This window comes from Polistes canadensis, unplaced genomic scaffold (genome assembly GCF_001313835.1).
Source record: "Polistes canadensis isolate GaletaPanama2010 unplaced genomic scaffold, ASM131383v1 scaffold_14, whole genome shotgun sequence".
In the NCBI taxonomy this organism is placed as follows: Eukaryota; Metazoa; Arthropoda; class Insecta; order Hymenoptera; family Vespidae; genus Polistes; species Polistes canadensis.
In genome coordinates, this window is record NW_014569561.1 from 570,891 (window position 1) to 589,536 (window position 18,646).

The window sequence follows — 18,646 nt, forward strand, 5'->3', positions numbered from 1 at the left end:
ATATATATATATATATATGTATATACATTTTGTGTATTATCCGGTTCAATTAAATATTTCGGAGTAAAAAAACAGGGGAGAACAGATGAAATGGCAAAGAAAGAAAGACAAGAAAAACGAGCATTGGTGTCTCCCTTCGTGGAACGCAAGCAACGGGGCGTTTATATCCTACGAAATGGAAATAGCAATAAAAAAAATTAAAGAAAAAAAAAAACATTGGTTACTTACCGTTTCTAGTCGGGGGTCGTGGAGGCGCAGGATAGTGAGGCGGTACGAGGGACGGCTCGCCTTGTTGGGCTGCGGGCAACGTCGTTTTGTTTGTGTTTATCGTCGTCGTTGTTGTTGTTGTTGTTGTCGTTGTTGTTATTGTTGTAATCGTCGAGGTCTTTAGGGCCGCCGTTGTAGCCCTCGTCGTCCTCGGCGGTGTCTTCAGCTGTGTCCTCGGCCCGCACAGCACACCGGTATTGGGACAGGGGGTCGTCGGAGGTTGTCGTCTTGGGGGCAACGCCGGTGGCAGTGGGGCCGACGATGATAGCACCAGACCCGCCAGAGGCAGCGCCGAACGCGACTCTGAATTTAAGGTATCCACACTTTCGACACTTTTTTTCGCGCACCAACTAAAACACTTCTTTCTTTCTTTCTTCCTTCTCTTATGAAAACACTTCTCTTCCTTTTTTCCACGATTATTAACAGTATCGTCTAATTAATTCACTTCGCCAGTAGAAAGTATTATGAATTTTTCGTTGGAAAGAAAATGAAGAAAAATAAAGGAAGGAGAAAATAATAAGATTCAAAAAAAAAATGAAAGAGAGAGAAAGAGAGAGAGAGAGAAAGAGAGAGAAAGAGAGAGAAAGAAAGAGAGCAAACGAATGGAAGTAAAAGAAAATATAAAATTGCAGCAGTAACAACACACCACACCACCACCAAGGGAGTTCCTTGCCGTCGTTGTCTCGACGCTGCTTCGCGACTCCCGCGCTCGTCTTCTTCGTCTTCTTCTTCTTCTTCTTCCTCTCCTCTTCCTCCTCCTCCTCCTCCTCCTCCTCTTCTTCTTCTTCTTTTACTACACTACTACTACTGTTTCTCTCTTTTCTCCTCTCCCTCGTTTTCGTCGTCCTTCTCGCCCTCTTCCACCGCCGCCGCTTCTTCCTCCTCCACCTTTTTCTTCTTCTTTTTCTTCCTTCTCCTCCTCCTCCTCGTCGTACTCCTCCTCCTCTTCTTCTTACCCCTCTTCTCTCTTATACCACGAGCTCTTCTCGCACGCAGTTCGAAGAAACTCGCGCGATTTATCTTTCCTCCTTCTTCCACCTTTCTCCTCCTTCCGCAGTCGTCACAACGTCACTGCACGCTGCTGACACATACGTACTTCCTTCGTCTCTTCTTCACTCGATGAAGAAGAAGAAGAAGAAGAAGAAGAAGAAAAGCCGCCGCCGCCGCCGACGTCGACGACGACGATGATGATGATGATGATGATGATGATGATCAACGTTGAAACAAATCGAGACGACGAGACGAGTCCCCGAGAGTGTATACACGACGACCGCCGATCGTCCTCGCGGCACGTTTTTTCCCTTTCCTTCTGCCTGCCAACACTCTTTCTTTCTCACTCTATCTCATATTCCTTATGCTCTCTTTCTTTCTCTCACTCTCGGTATCCTGTCGGCCGCGCACACACGTCGTTAGTTGGTTGGTTGGTACTATGTAAGTTTCTCGAAAAATGTATATACGGTCGTATCGTGTCGTGTAGATCGCGCAGCGCACACGTTAAAAAGAAAGAGAGAAGAAGAAGCAGACCGAACGAACGTGGATCGTCAAACATATAAACGACGAATAGAAATGTTCCTTTTCTTTCTCTCTATTTATCTCTATCTCTTTCCTTTTTTATTATTCTTTAGCAGTAATACGTAGAAGCACGAGACGACAACGAAATAACAACGTTAGTAGAGATTGAAGAAGGAACGAACGAACGAACGAACGAACAAACTTACGAGCGACACACGCGCCTTACGTTCCAATAACGACCGACGCTCTGCGGCTTCTCCTCGAGCACTGAGCCAAGACACGCGCGCGGCTCTCACTCCGGCCAACGATTCTTTCTTTCTTTTTCTCTCTCTATCTCTCTCTCTCTCTCTCTCTTTCTCTTTCGCTCGCTCGGTCCCTCGCTCACCCCTCCCTAGCAGTACTCTCTCGCTCGCAGCGCACTCTCTCTCTCGCTCTGCCAAACAGCAGCGTATTCGTGACGACGACGACGGCGGCGGCGGCAGCGGCAGCGGCAGTGTCTGTATCGACGACGCAATGACGACGATGAAGAAGACGAGGATTATTATCGAGAAGAAGAGAGAGAGAGATAGAGAGGGGAAGGGATAGAGAAAAAGAGAAAGAGAAAGAGAGAGAGAGAGAGAGAGTCGACCGAATCTCGCGTAGGTCGTCTGCCAGTAAACAGGCTCCTTCATTCACTGCTTATTTTATACGGGCGGTTTCCCCTATACTCTCCACAGAAATAACCAGCCCGTTCTATCCTCTTTGCACGCATGCGGCTAGATATACCTTTTCCCTTCTCTTCTTCTTTTCTTTCACACTCCCGCATTCGTGTCACGCGGTTCGTACCTCTACGAACGAGGTACGGCAACGACGAGGTTCTACCACCACCGTCGCCGATCTTCTCGCTGGTGGATCGTCAACGAGCAGAAGATAGTATTGCTCGCTGTTCTCTCTGACACGCATTCTTCCTTCCTTCCTTCTCTTTCTATTTTTATATCTTTTTTTTTTCCCTTTTCTACACGCGTATTTTTAATTTCGTCGCGATGATGATGATGATGACGAAGAAAACAACGACGACACGATACAACGACGACGACGACGACGACAACAATGATGATGATGATGATGATAAGGAAAAGCCAAAGCAAGAACGACGCTGCGTTTTAACAAGAACAACAACAACAACAGCAACAATTCGACGACGACGACAACGAAAACGAGGAGGACGACGGAGCTCGTCCGACCGCAAGATCGAGACTGCCACCGGCGCAGCCAGGTACGTCGCACGCGCTCTGTTCGCCCTCCGATCTCTCTCTCTCTCTCTCTCTATATATATATATATATATATATCTCTCTTTCTCTTTATTTCTTCCTTTCTCCTTTTCCGCAATTTCTTATCGAATCACCGAAATCTACTTTGCCGTGTTATCTTCCGCTTCTGACGAAAGACTCTCTGCCGACCATGAGTATAGTAACACAAACAAGATGTAACAAGCGCGCTCGCGCTCGCGCCGTGACGACACCACCGCGAGAAAAGAAAGATCTTTCTCTCTCTCTCTCTCTCTTTCTATCTTATTCTTTTTCTCCTTTAGAGTAGAACGCGATACGGGGTGTACGTGCGTGGCCGATTGGCGTTGTGTTTCGCGCCTTCGTTGCAGGGTAACACCGTGCTACTTCTATGTTTTTGCTTTTTTCTATTGACCGACCACACGCACGCACGCACGCACGCATACACACGCATACACGCAAGTGTATGCGACCGAACGAGCTCACGTGAGGGCACGCGCGGGACGACCGCCGAGAGACGTCTATCCGTCGTTAACACCAGTAGCTGAGAGAATGAGAGAGAGAGAGAGAGAAAGAGATCAACCAAGTGGGAGAAAGATCGGGAAAGAATGAGCTTCTCGAAAGGGCAAAAGGAAAAAAAAAGATGAAGAGGGAGAGAAAGAATCGAAGAAAAATAAAAGATAAGAAATAAGAGAGAGAGAGAGAGAGGCCAATCTGGCTTGCGTCAAGTTACGGTGATAGAAAAAGAAATAACATAGTCTCCCACGCGCGAAAGAGACAACGAAACGAGCGAGAAAGATTCAGCTAGTTCTCTCGTTGGCAGCCATGTTGCCATAGCTCGTGCGGTCCAGGCACGTAGTTATGTATATATTCTCTCTTCAAGCAGCAAACGGAACCCTACTAACAATTTTTCATTTACCTGATTGATCGTTTCTCTATATTATATTTTCATCTCCTATTCCGTTCGCGTTACGTTGATCAAAATGAATTCCTTATCTAAAAAGTTTATCTTTTCTCGATTCGATGATCGACCTGTTACCAAATAACATGGCGGTCTACTAATACTCGAGGACTCGATATATCCACAAACGATGCGACTTTCAGCGCGTAAAAATGACTATATCCGTTCCTTTTCCTTTCCCTCTATTCTCCTTCCCTATCTCTTTCTCTCTTTCTGGATGCAGCCGGCTACACTCAACACTGCTGCTCAACATTGCAATGCATTGCGGATTCTCCTGTTGTTCATTCCTGCTGTGCCCTGTATGCCGCGAAACTCGAACGTGCGGTGGTGCCTCCTCTGCGGCCGATACGCGAGGGGATGGAAGAGAGAGAGAGGGGAGTACGTTCGTATACTTTTGCGCGCATGCGCACCAAACATCAACGAGCGTCACCAGTTTACCGCCCGCAATACAACCTCACAACGCCGCGAAACACCGCACAATTTTTTCTCTCTCTTTCCCCTCTACCCAGCCAGACACGATACTTCATTCATACTCGGTATTGTGCTTGCCAGGGCCGGCCCAAAAGCTCATCGGTACCCTTTAATATCCGATCTATCTTGTTTTTTTTTTCGCTAATCTTCACGATTTTTCTCGCTTCTTTTTTTATTCATATATATACTTATTGTTAAATACATTTTTTTTTTTTTAATACAAGAAAAATAGATAATACAAATATTTGGCTTTGTATTAATATAAAATCGAAATATAATAATAACATTGTTAATTTCGTTGTGTGTTGCACAATACGTTAAAAGTCGAAAAATAATTGGCGAAGAGAAATAATCCCTTGTGTCTTCTTCTTCTCTCTACACCGACTAAGCTTTCCCCACATGTCGGGGATACTCGGTTCTCTTCGTAAACGTCCGTCGACTACATCCTCTTACGTCCTCGTCGTTCTCATTTTACAACTCTTAGGTTCTTTCCTTTCCTCTCTTTCTTTCTCTCTTTCGCTCTGTTCCATTTGGCTCCGTCTTTCGTTCCGTGCACGCACGTATCTTTCGTGCCGTCCGTTCTAAGCCAGACTGCGAACGTAAACCGTTCGTTCTTTCTTTATTCCACCTTTGAATTATCGTCTTCTATATCTTATTTTCTTTCTATCTTCATTGCAATTTTGTTTGAAAGATGAAAACGAACAGTAGGGGTGAGAGACTGAGAGAAAAAAAAAGAATACTCACGGAATTCAACATTCTACTTAATCATTAGCATCTAGAGTAAACAAAATATCATTAATAATCTGTATATATTTATTATTATCTCCTAGTTTAAATTACATTAAAATAATTATTTTAAAATAAAATAAAAAATAAAAAAAGAACGATGAAAAATGTTGTTCTTTGTAATAGAATGAGATACGAGATGGTTCACAAATCATCTCGCTATATCTAATAAAAAGAAGACACAATCAAAGAGTCTAGCTACCATATACGCCTGAAACACGTATAATATTCATACACATAATGCATATGCATATACTTACGCTATGTATATACGTGTATGCGCATTCATGGGAAGGTACTCAAGGTCCTTATAGAGAGTATTGAATTACTTTCTCTCTTTATCTCTCTCAGTTCTTAGTGAATTCGATACCAATGTATGAACCTGCCTTATATTGTGACCACTCGAATGATCGAGACTAACAAACAAAGAAGATGATGATGACGTTTCGAAACTTATCTCCTTTATGATCGATATTGATTTCACCTTAAAAACATAACTTACGATATTCTTTCATCCGTCGAGAATATAAATGGATCAATCTTTTCCTCCTAAGTTTTTTGTTGATCGTGAATACAAATTTGTAACTTTAAAACACGCTATAGTTTATAAATGACGGTAAACTGGATCCTTTACTGTTATTCGTCTAACCTAGGATGTGTAAAAGAAACACAACATATATACTACTACGGGCGTGGCAATGCGAATCGCGTGCACCGTTTCCCTCGGGAGGATATCCGGTGTGGAAACGTTCTATTCCCCTCTCCCCTCGTTCACCCTTTCACGATGTACGATTATCCTCCCCTTCGTCCCCCGCCGTCACCTTTCCTCGTTCTCCTTTCTTGGTGCTTCGTGTGTTACTACTTATCGTTTATATATTATATTTATATATAAATATGAGTATATACACATATGCATTCATACATACGAATGCATATGTGTATATATGCATGCATCTAATATGTATTTATATGTTTGTATTAATGGACATGTATATATTTGTATATATGTATGAATGAATGTATGTCGTATGAATCTATATATAAATTTATGTATGCATTTATGTGTATATATATATCTGTGTATGTGTAAGTTAGTTTGAGTTGTTTTCGATTTGAAGAGCTCTTAAATTAATTAATTAAATTATCTATAAAAATCATGTAGAATCATGTAAAGAAACAGTACGGATCTGTGTGACATTCTTATCAATTGTATAGTTGGAAGCGTTTTAAAATGACATACTTTTTGAATATTTATACTTGGTACATGACGAAAGGTCATCCAATTACTCGACTATTCTAAGAAGGAAAGATATATGGAGAGACATAGAAAGAGAGAGAAAGAGAGAGAGAAAAAGAAAGAAAGATATAGAGGGAAGTGGCGGTACATCGAGGGAAAAAGAACAATCGTGGATTTCATCGGGTGTATCTTCGTGGCATCGCTTTCAGGAATTGTGCGGTTTAATTGCCTAATTAACCGCAACGCGCAGGCGGATCGTAAAGAAGCCGTTATTTAAGAGAAAATGAGAGAGAAAATTACGTGTACGCGCTAAACATTTCTCTTCTTTCTACTTTTTTTACTTCATATCACACACATACACGCACAAATTAAAGTTCGCGCATTATTTTTCTATTTTCATGCATCTAAATTAGTTACGAAAACAATTTAAAACAAAAAAAAAGAAGACCGAACGATATACTTATCACGTAATAATAAATAAAAAACCAAATCTGCGATGAATTAAATATTTGAATGCAATTGAAATGAAAAGTGTTGCACACGGTAATATGATAAATAAAAAATATGTAAAAGTATAATAGAAAAATAAAAAGAAAAAGAGAAAAATCATGGTCGTGTTGGGTCTCTTATCGTTTCCGGTTCGTGGCTTCGAGATTTCTGCTTTTAGAACTCGACTCGAGTCGATTCTTTATGACGTCTCCTTTAGTAAGAGAGAGAAATATATATATATATATATATATATATAAAAAGAGAAGTAAAGAAGGAGAGAGAAAATCCATACGTTCCTAGAAAATAAAAAAAAACTAGCATAATATCTCTTCTTGGCGTGAATGAGAAAAGTAAATACTAAATCGAAGAGTTATTTAGAAATACATATATATATATATACATATAATTGTAGAGAAGAATCGAAAGAGAGAGAAAGAGAAAGAAAGAGAGAGAGAACCATATATATATATATATATATATGTAGGATTAAAGATAGTAAAAGAGAGGGAGGTGATGGGAGGTGGGGGGGAGGGGTAGGGGCTGGGTAGTGGAGTGAAGAGAGGATACGTAGAAGGACGAACGTAACTACTCTTCTATCTACGCGATCTCCCGTGACCTAAGTCACAATGAACAACACAACATACACTTGGAATCGTACAAACAAACGGATATACGATATGCCGGATACGTGTACGCGCGTATGTCACATATAGACAAGGAGAGAGGGATAACTTGCAGTCGCATGAATGACTCGAAATGACGTGTGTTCATTGAGCGAGCCGTGCCATGCCGACTTGCTGCTCTCTCTCTCTCTCTTTTTCTCTCTCTCTTGGTTCTTCTCTCGCAGCAAGGACACGGCATATATTCCGAGCGTTCCAGCAATGGGCACAAACCGCACGATTATTTTTTTTTTTCTCTCTTTTACTATTTACTACACTTTACTCTTCTTCTTCTTTATTTTTTTTTTTTTATCGTTGGGATAATATTTTTCATTGATATCAATTATAATAATGATAATTTTGTATCTCGGAAGTGACTGTCAAATGTGAAAATCAATGTGTCAAAAAATAATATAAGTCAATTTTAATCGAGTTCATTATTTCACGGTAATTTTCTTGTGAATAAAAAAAAGAGGAATTGAAATAAAATGAAAATAAATCAAATTGAGATGTGTGGATGATGATTGTTGGATTATTGTAGTGGAGATAAGATTGTTTTTGTCTACTACTTGTTATTTGACTATATTTTTTTTTAACGATTAGATCTCATTGAACTCACTCGAATGAAGATAATAGTATCGAGAAAATATCTTTCATTTAGAGAGAATAATTCGAGAAGAGAACTAAATTCAGATCTCAATGTTTTTCTCGCATCGTAGTTAAATGGAACAACACGAACGGCGTGTACCATTTCCGCCGGTAATCACATTTTACTCGGTCAGTTGCAACGGTCTAGCGCGTGCATAACTTGTTCGCGTTCGACGTTTACTTGTATACTTTAATAGTCACGGTTAGCTATCAATTCTCTCTCTCTTTCTTTTTATTTTCTAATAAAATGTAAAATAAAACAGAGAAAAATACAGGAAACTGACGGAGTTTTCATAAAGAAACAGAAAAAAGAAAAAAGAAAAAATATACAGAAAGATGAAAATAAAAAGAAAAAATAGAAAAATAGTTCAGTTACATTAATCAACTAATGAATTAATTTAATTACGTGAGACACTTGGTTGAGTTAACAAAAAAATAAAAATAAAATTAATTTAATGTCACGTAAATATATTTTTGTAATACAAAATATATATCGTAAGATATATTTTTATTATGATATTAATAAAATGAATCTAAAATATAAATCGTAAAAGATCAATGTTATCAATATCTCGACATACAATTAGTCCACTATCATAATTAGCAGCACAAATGACTTACATAATCTAATTCGTTGTAAGCTTGGCCAAGAATGAACGACGTGATCTCAACGTCAACGATGACGACAACGACAACGGACATCCGTTCGTTCATTCTCGAATAACAATCTCGAAGTAGCAATAGTATAGCTAGCTAGCTAGCTAGCTAGCAATCGAGAAACCATACGTGTTTATCTAGCCAATCGATTTCCTGAAGAAGTTCTCGTTCGATGCAAGTGTTGACAACTACAAGAAGGTGAAAAAGATTCGAATGTTGAAAAGGGTGGTGGATGTTTGTGCCAATCGAGCAAACGTTACGTTTTACTCCAAAACAAACATTTTCCTACTGCCAACTAATACATTATAATATTATAGCATTTCAATTATTTGACAATTTTAGAAAATAATAATAAAAAGTTGACTCAAATGATTATTACCTTATTGAAAACTTTTCAACTCACCTTCGTATTTATTTCATTCATTCCCGCATATTTTGCAATTATTTTTTATGTAAAATCTTAATCTATAGTACTGGTAGAGTGAATAAATATAAAGTATATACAAATATATAGATGCATCATTTTATTGCGAAACACGTACTCTTTATTATTATCCTCGCATTAATTTACTTGGTTGATTTATACAAAGGGAGTACATATATAAAACACGTTAATTCCTTTTTTTTTTGTTTCATCAATTTACTTCTTCTTCTTACCCACCCAACCCCGTTCCTTCTCTCCATGTCTTAATCATCCGCTTCCAAGATCTTCCTTTTATATGATTTCTTTTAAATTATTATTATTATGCATATTTAAACAGTGATTTCATTTTATAAGATTCATATTATTTTGTATCATTTCTCTTGCATTTATTATTCGACATAAAGTTTGCATTTCTTTCTTCTTTTTTTTTTTTTCTACAGTCATATCGATTCTTTGATTTCTTATGTCTCTCTTTCTCTCGCGCGCAAATAACACACGCAAAACAACACATACAAACGTACATGCATGCACAAGCACACCCTGTCTTTCGAGCTATCTATTTTTCTATCCCCCTTCTTCTTACTTTTTCTATCCGATTTGTTCTCTCTCTCTCTCTTTCTTTTTTACTTGCTTGGTTCCTCGCTTTCTCGCTTTATCCTTTGGACTCATACGTGCGTTCTTAGGCGACAAAACCGGAAATACGTCGAAGAGAATTTATACCAGACACGCTCCTCTCTTCCAAGAATGATCGTGAGTATCAAGGCAAGTTTTATAGGCGAGTCCGACGCGCAACGACGACTCCTCAAGCTTTACTTCTTTCTCTCTCTTTCTTTCTTTCTTTCCTTGTATTTCTCTCTTAATCTTTATTTTTCTCTACGAAGAAAAGGCACGAACGCGCGGGTCTTCTTCACGGGTTTTCTTCATCGCCACATCGTCGTTCGTTATATTTGTTATATCCTTTTCATTTGACTGTCGATGTAATGAGTTTTAACCAACGTTACGTTTTTTTATTCTCCTACATATTCCTTTCCTTACATATTCTTTTCCTTTTTTCTTATTTTTTTCTAATTATTTTATTTTTTTTTTTTTTATTTCCTTCACATACGGTTTCTCAAAGAGTGAGAGAGATGTATGTCGTGTGTACCATATGTTTCGTTGGAGACTATGGTCGACGACCGTACGACACATACACACACATATATATTTACATTCTTACTTACTTGCGTATTCACTCTCTCTCTCTTTCTCTCTCTCTCTCTCTCTCACTCACTCTTGATGAAGTTTTTATTATTCGTTCTATCTAAATCGCGTCTATCCGTCTCTTTAAGGATTATAACTAACTTTAATAGCGAAGAATACGACGGGGAAGAAAATATGCGAGACGGGGGGGAGGAGGAGGAGGATGAATAACGTCGACCATGTTGGCACCTTCATATTGAAAAAGTAGACGAAGATAAATAAAGAGATAGATAGATAGATAGAGAGAGAGAGAGAGAAAGAAAAAAGAAATACAAGTTGACGAGAAGACGATAGAAGTCTTCTCCTCTTCCAGTAAAATCTTTCCTCTTTTTCTCTCTCTCTCTCTCTCTCTCTCTTTCTCTCTTTCTTTCTCTCTCAGCGAATAGAGTAGACAACTACACGCAGCTATATATTCACCGATCGCAAGAAACTCGACTCGAGAACTGTGTATTCGAATCGTAACGGGGAATCGAGCCAGCAGTAACAGCAAACAGCAACAGCAATACCGAACGAAACTTGTTGCTCAGTCAGAGGAGGAGGACACGAAGAAAGCTTGCGTTTTATAGAGAATGTTTGTAGAGAAAAAAAAAAAAAAAAAAAACGCATACGCGATTTCTTCAACTATGATCGGTTTTTTTTACCTTCCTTTTCATGCTTAATACACGTTCGATTCTTCACCTTCATATTTTACGGATTCATTAATTTTTTGTCGGCTGAAAGAAAGAGAGAGAGAAAGATAGGTATAATATGTACGTACGAATGAAAAGTTTCGTTGATTTTCGAAGACGCGTTGATCATTGTGATTATGATGAAGATGACGATCATTGGGACCGAAGTATTCAATTTTACATACGACACGAATTATAACAGAAAAAGATTAAACAAGATATCATCTCCTCTCTCTTTCTCTCTTTGTTGGTTTTTTAATTTCTTGTATTTTTCTTCATTTGTTTTATTCTCTTTTCTCGTTCAGTTTTTAAATTTCTGTATCGGACGATTTTCAAAATACGAACTCGAGGATGATTGTCGTCTTGACATTGGGCGTCGTCGATGACACAATTATTATATTAATATTGTTATTAAATATTATTCTTGTTTCTTTTCTTCGTAATGTATTCTCAAGGACGATGATAATGATAATATTATTCTCGCGTGCTAGTTTTGTGTCGAGCAAAAATATGTGTTTTGAATATTGTCTCGTCGTCCCTTAAGAATCGGCCAGCCGGTTGATTGTATGTTTAGCGCGCGAGGATCGGCGCAAATTCGAAAGAGTCTTCCTAAAGTATTTGAAATAATTTCTTTAATTCGACCATTAATTGCCAATCGGTTTTCAACAAATCGTCCCTAAAGTAATCCTTACAGGCATCTATACTTTGTCTGCTTATCTGTAACAAATACAAAAACAAACATCATAAAGAATTAATTAAGAACAATTATGAATTATTAACATATTGCGCGTGTCGAAAAGTTTATCGATATTTTCTAAAAAAGGCCGAGAAAAACTTGTTTACAAGTTGTAAATTTTTATCGCATTACAAAAATAATTCATTTCTTTCGCAAATTTTTGTACAATTTTTATTAACGATCAAATATACGAAAGACGTGTTAATATAATATAATAATAAAATTAATATATATATTAATATATATATATATATATTAAACAATAATTATATAATATATATATTAAAAATTAGTATATATATTAAATATTATAATAAAAGAAAAGAAAAAAAGTAGGAAAGAATTTGTGGAATTCCAAAAAAAAAAAGATGTTCGTTCCCTTTTTTTAAGCGTTCTCTCTCCTACTTTTCCATTCTTTTCTTTTTTTTTTGATTTTCCTTTCCTTTTATCTTTCCACAAGGAACATTATTTTGTTATTATCCGTTTTCCCCTAGTTTCGAAAATCGTTCGAATAACTTTTCGCCAAAGAGAGATGGCTCTCTCTCTCTCTCTCTCGCAGCGCATACGGTTCATTCAGTAACGTGACGCTTTACAACTGTTTCCGCCCCCACTCTCGGCCGGAAGTCCCGTTTCATTCATGGATCGGTCACAATGGTGGTTTTACGCAGCCACGCCCCTTCTCTACCTCTCTCAACCCCCCTACCCCGCCCCGTACCGCACAGTTCGCGTTCACTCGCTCCCCACCACACCATCTCTATTTCTCTCACTTATTTGTTCGTTTGTTCGTCTTACCTTCTCGCACTCTCGCACTACGTTCAACTACATTACACTACTACTACTACTATTACTACTACACAGACAACTACGTTACGCTACGCATGCGAGCTTTCGAACGTGCAGATGTATCCAACGAAGAGAAGAAATACACAATGTAGAACATCATCACAATGATAGGAGATGAGAGAGTTAAGAAGTCACGAACATTGACATTTCTCTCTCTCTATTTTTTTTTTTCTCTCTCTTCTATTTATCTCAACAGTCGTTTGATTATGTCACACATTCCCGATAAGAACAAATTAGAAAATCTTTTTTACGAAAAAGTCTTAAAATACATCAAATTAAACCTTACAAACACATATTGCTATATATTTCTTTCTTTCTGTTTATCACAATCATCACATTTGAGAATATATCTATCACGTATTCTCGATAAGAACAATTTAGAAAATTTTTCCACGAAAAAACAGTGAATATCAAATTAGTTCTAACATTGTAAATCAGAGTTGCCCGTGTTTCGAACAAAATTGATCCCCATTACATTTTACGGTTAATCGTACAGAACAATGATAATATCACTGTAACTTAAATAATCAGGGCAGATATCTCGATCAGTTATGGTAGAAAAAGATGATTCGTTATGATTTAAAAAAAAAAAAAAAAAACAAAGTAAGAGAAACCAAAAATTAAATAACACGTGTTAATGACTAAACTCAGCCCCCCCTTTCACCTGATGGATTTGAATAATCGATCAAATTCTATATCGAATAAAAGAAAATGATGAAAATAATTGGATTTTCCTTTACATAGGAGTAAAGAAGATAAGAGGAGGGAGTAAGAGGGAGAATATTTGGAGACTATGTAATGGGAAAGTGTGTGTGTGTGTGTGTATACGTGCTAGGAGGGTGCGAAGTCGTCGCACCACAAATCATCGTGAGAACAAGGTACTTCCGGAATTGATTCTACGAACCAAACGGTAACGACGACTTCCGCTCGCCTAGCGAGCGGCACAAAGGTGCCTGAAGCACGATGAGGAAGAGACGTAGATACACCGAGAGTAAGGGGGAATTTAGTGGGGAAAGAGAGGAAAAAAAAAGAGAGAGAGAGAGAGAGGCTAGAGGATAGAGAGTTAGGCAGGCACGCCACATGTACCTTCTTCTTTTCTCTCTTCCTCTCTCTTTCATTTTACTTTGCTGTATCCAAGAACCAACGTGATACCGTTTTCTTCCTTGGGACCTTGGGAAAAAGTAGTATAGAAAAAAAAAAACACACGAATAAAAAAAAGAAGAAGATGGTAGTACAATAAAGTGGTTTACTTTTAAATTTCCCATTTTTTTTCTTCGATCACTCTCGTAACATTCCAAATATTTTATTTTATTGGAAATAATTGGAATTAATTAGCAATATAATATCTGTAATATTATGAAACCTTTCTAGAATACCCGAAAATAAATAATACAATGAATAGAAACAAAAGTAAGGAGTTAAGAAGAAGGCTTGAAATGATTTCCACGAAATCTAATAGTCGAACAAAGTGAAGAGAGAGATAGAAAGACTACGTTCGTCAGTCACACCATCATCGTGGATTCTACGATAGGTGCTGATTACGATCTGCATTTTTTCCCTGATGCATTCAACACAACACAACGAAAACGACATTGGTTGCTGTTGCGATAGAAGAATACACATCTCATTGTCCGTTTCATTCTCAACACTTTACTGACCGATCGCCTATTAATCGGCTTTTTTAATCGACAATGCTAACCAACCGACCGATCACCTATTAATCGGCTTTTTTTATTGCCAACGCTTACCGAACAATCTCTTGTGTAATATTATTGTTATCAACATTTTATTAAATTTAATTATCCTATCCTGTAATGTGTGTTGTATATCCTAATATATCCTGTAATAACAGAAAGCGGAAAATTTTCTCTGAGCACATATGAAACGCACAGATACTCCCGTGTATTAGTGTAGACCAGGGCTTCTTAAACTTTTGTCATTCACGACCCCATTTATGATTGCGAGTTTCTTGACGACCCCATACAAATATTACTGCTGTCGGTGGAGATAGCTCAAAACCTTCAACAAATGCACGTGTCTAGACGCTGCAAGTCCACTGTATTCCGCCAACTCTAGTGATGTTATAAACTGGTATATATAAATATTTGACATTAAAATCTCTCGCGACCGCAGAATTTTGCTACGCGACCCCGTTTGGGGTCGCGACCGACCCATAGTTTAAGAAGCCCTGGTGTAAACCGAAAAACAGTATCTGCGACTGAGGGGCTGGTCAGTAAAGTGTTAAAATGTCATATTTGGTTACGTATCGATTTTTTAAGTCTCTCTACTTGCCAATTAGTTGGCCCCATATCTAGTCTACTTTACCCTCCACCACATTACCTTTTAACTCAACTTCAACTTCAACTTCAACCTCATCTCCACACCCCCTGCACTCTAATCACTACCATCGTTGATTTTTAACAGATATCTTATTCTCTGACAAGATAAAAGATGGGCCCCCAAGAAGAAAATAAAAAGAAAATGATGGTAATGATGATGATGATGATGATGATGATGATGAAGAAGAAAAAGAGATATAAGTGGAAGCATGGAGAATGGAGGAGGGAAAGAGGAAAGAGACTCGTCGAGCTTCTGCGAAGACCGGAAGTGCTGGCGGACGGCTGATCGCCACCGGACGTGCATCTTCCTTTTTTGATACAGATCTTGCATACTAATTGTAAGTCGAATTTGCACCGAACCAAAGCCTCGCCTCGCCTCGCCTCTTTTTTTTTTCTTTACCTTTTTTTCGCCCTACCTCCACCGCCCCCACCCTCCTATCGTGTTTATCTTTTATTATTAACATTTTTACATCTTTGTCTGTATCGCTAAATGTTAGCCGTAATTTTATTGTTAATTTTTATATTCTATCCAAAAAGTTATATACGAGTTAAATAAGAAGGTAATGAGAGGTTTGTTTTTGCTACCCTTTTCACAAGACCGAATTTTTAATTTTAAGAAGAACAAATAATAAAATATTTATTTTCTAAAAATTGAGAAATTAGTATTGCGATTAGAAAATTCTGATTAAAATTTTATATTCTTTTCTTTAATGACGAAAATAAAAATATCTTTTTAATAGGATTTAAAATAAATGTTGTATATATATTTTAGAGCAAAGGTCTTGATAAAGTTTAAAAGAAAAAAATATTTTTCAATATGCTTACCTTGCTAATGATGAAATCCTTTTCATCGAAATGACGACCGAACATTTTCGGTGCTTCGCCTGGTATCGGTTCGATCTTGACACACACTTCCTGTCCCTTCCGAGCCGATTCCACTGATTTGTAATTGTATTCTATACTAGAAACAATACCTAATTCGACGAACTGAAAAAATACAAGATCAATAATATTCTGATTAAAATCAAATAAAAATAAAATATGGATTTTTTGTAAAATCGTTTGAAATAATATAAATGAAAGAGAAAAATGCGCAGATGTTTTTGTTTTTATTCAGCTGGCGACGCCTGCCAACATCAGGTTGGCGGAAACGAGCAGAATTATGCGTTTCCCTTCGGTTATATACGAGCGTGTAGATACGTGTTATACGTACACGTCATAAAATAATTCATAAGAGAAGAAAAATGAGAACAAAAAATATCTTAAAAAAAAAAAAATTAATAATTCAATTGAGAGGCCAAGCTACGCAAAACTTCAATGGTTTGAAATTTAGCTAATTTAGTAGTTTGAAAATCTACACAAGGAGTAGAATAAAAAACAAACAAGAATTATGTTAAAAATTATTAGTTATATTTTATTTTTTTCTTGCAATTAAAACTATATCAAATATTTTTTAGTTTATAAACCTAAAATGTAACTATGTCTTGGATAGTTAGTATATTACTAATTAATTTACCGAAATTATTAGTCATTTACAGAGTTAACAAATTTCTGTATAACTCGGATCCTAATTTTTCCTTTCTTTTTTATTATCAATAAATTTATTATCATTCCTCTGAGGAATAGAAAAATTCGTTCGCGTTTATGGATGAATCTAGTTGATTTTAAAGTTCGAGATTTTGTGATCGTTGAAAAAAGATTGTTGTAACTCGTGCGTTGGAAAGATATGGGGGAAACGCTTGAGAAAGAGATAGAAAACGAGAAAGAAAGAGGAGGCAAGGTGTAAAAAAAGGAGGAAGTCTGTGGGCAGTACATGGTACGGCCCGTATAGGACTAGTCTCGCAGCCAATCGGTGGACAATGACCGCTCGGATATGTCTGCTCGTGTATTCCGAAACCCACGCTAAGAGCAACGCGCTATGCCCACTCGATCGTATTCGGTTTGAACGCATTGCGAGAACTTCTTGGTTCGTTGCTAAGGTGCACATTCTCTTTGTCTTTACACCCATTGCTGCTCTCTTTTAACATTTTCTTATTTCACCATTTTTTTCTTCTTCATTCAAGATTAAGAACCTTTACCAACACACAATTTCTATTTTCCGTAAATAAATAAAGAAAGATTTTGTAATAAAACGTATTACTATAATTGAATATAATGAAATATTGATTCGTAAATAAATAATAATTAATAATTTGTAAATATATATTTGTTCTTTAATTTAAGATTAATTAGATTTTGTTATATGTGTGTTAAACCTTTACGAACACACAATTTCTATTTTCCGTAAATAAATAAAGAAAGATTTTGTAATAAAACGTATTACTATAATTGAATATAATTAAATATTGATTCGTAAATAAATAATAATTAATAATTTGTAAATATATTATTGTTCTTTAATTTATAAGATTAATTAGATTTTGTTATATGTGTGTTAAATCTGTAATGAAATATATTACTGTTCTGAAGTGTTCAAACAATAAGTTGATTCATAAATAAGTGTCATAATAATTATAGTTTATTATGAAGTAAACAATAGTGAATAGGAATATTCTATCTTATAAAAAAAATTATGAAAATTTATTGCTATGATATAAAAATAATTGTAAGCTATTATTGTAGTAAAATGTGTTATTTTTGAAAACAATTATTTATGAATCAACTTTATCTAACTCGTATACATGATTCCTCTTTTATTGTTACTTGGTTAAATTCGATCTAACTCGAATCTATGAATTTATGGATCAACTTGATCTAAATTGAATCATGGAACTATGGGTCAACTCGATCTAACTTTGCTTTATGAATCTATGGATCAACTCGATCTAACTTGAGAGAGCATGGATATATGAATCAACAGTATCTTATTTTAATCTATGGATCAATTTAATCTAACCTTAATCTATGGATCTATGGATTATCTCTATCTAACTATAATCTATAGATCTATGGATTAATTATATCCTAACGCGAATGTGTAATTCAATGAATCTAACTCGAATACTAACTTTAATCTATTTATTTATGGATCGACTTAATCTAACTCGAATCTATAAATTTATGAATCAGCCTAATATAACTAATACTCTTAAAAAAAAAAAAAAAAATAAATCTTGACCACATGAAATAATACATTTTTACGATTATAAAGACAAATATAAAAATAAATATACAGCTTTTAAGAAAAAAAAGATATAATTGAGTTAAATAAACAAAATTCCAATCAAATGAATAGCAAACATATTTTTTCTAACATTCACTTATTTATATATACTATTTATATTTTCTAACATTTATTATTTTAATAAATCAACGATTCAACTCGAATCTCTATCTATTTATAAATGAACATAATTCAACTTTTCTCTCAAAAGTTTAACAAATCATCACGATATAACAAAAATACTCTCTTCAAAATAAAATCCAACTTTCTAATATATAAAT

The 18,646-nt window shown here is 36.4% G+C and overlaps 2 protein-coding genes and 1 long non-coding RNA gene across 3 annotated transcripts in view; all 3 read right to left on the reverse strand.

Annotated features, from left to right (window-relative positions):
• Positions 1 to 1,357, reverse strand: part of LOC106793419 (mucin-5AC) — a 20,860-nt gene extending 19,503 nt beyond the window's left edge. The window contains exons 1-2 of the mRNA XM_014760319.1: positions 1,354 to 1,357; positions 229 to 699 (exon numbers count right to left, since the gene is read on the reverse strand). Of these exons, the coding sequence (XP_014615805.1) occupies positions 229 to 699; positions 1,354 to 1,357 (475 nt within the window). The remainder of the gene's footprint in view (positions 1 to 228; positions 700 to 1,353) is intronic.
• Positions 1,358 to 1,633: 276 nt separating this feature from the next.
• Positions 1,634 to 6,189, reverse strand: LOC106793451. The gene is made up of 2 exons (XR_001382422.1): positions 5,524 to 6,189; positions 1,634 to 5,252 (listed from the first exon to the last, which is right to left on the reverse strand). It is a non-coding gene; the product is annotated as an uncharacterized LOC106793451 (long non-coding RNA).
• Positions 6,190 to 9,460: 3,271 nt separating this feature from the next.
• The window catches only part of LOC106793449 (eukaryotic translation initiation factor 5B), a 32,640-nt gene continuing 23,454 nt past the window's right edge, over positions 9,461 to 18,646 (reverse strand). Inside the window, exons 15-16 of the mRNA XM_014760383.1 lie at positions 16,028 to 16,189; positions 9,461 to 12,001 (exon numbers count right to left, since the gene is read on the reverse strand). Of these exons, the coding sequence (XP_014615869.1) occupies positions 11,894 to 12,001; positions 16,028 to 16,189 (270 nt within the window). The 3' untranslated portion in view covers positions 9,461 to 11,893. The remainder of the gene's footprint in view (positions 12,002 to 16,027; positions 16,190 to 18,646) is intronic.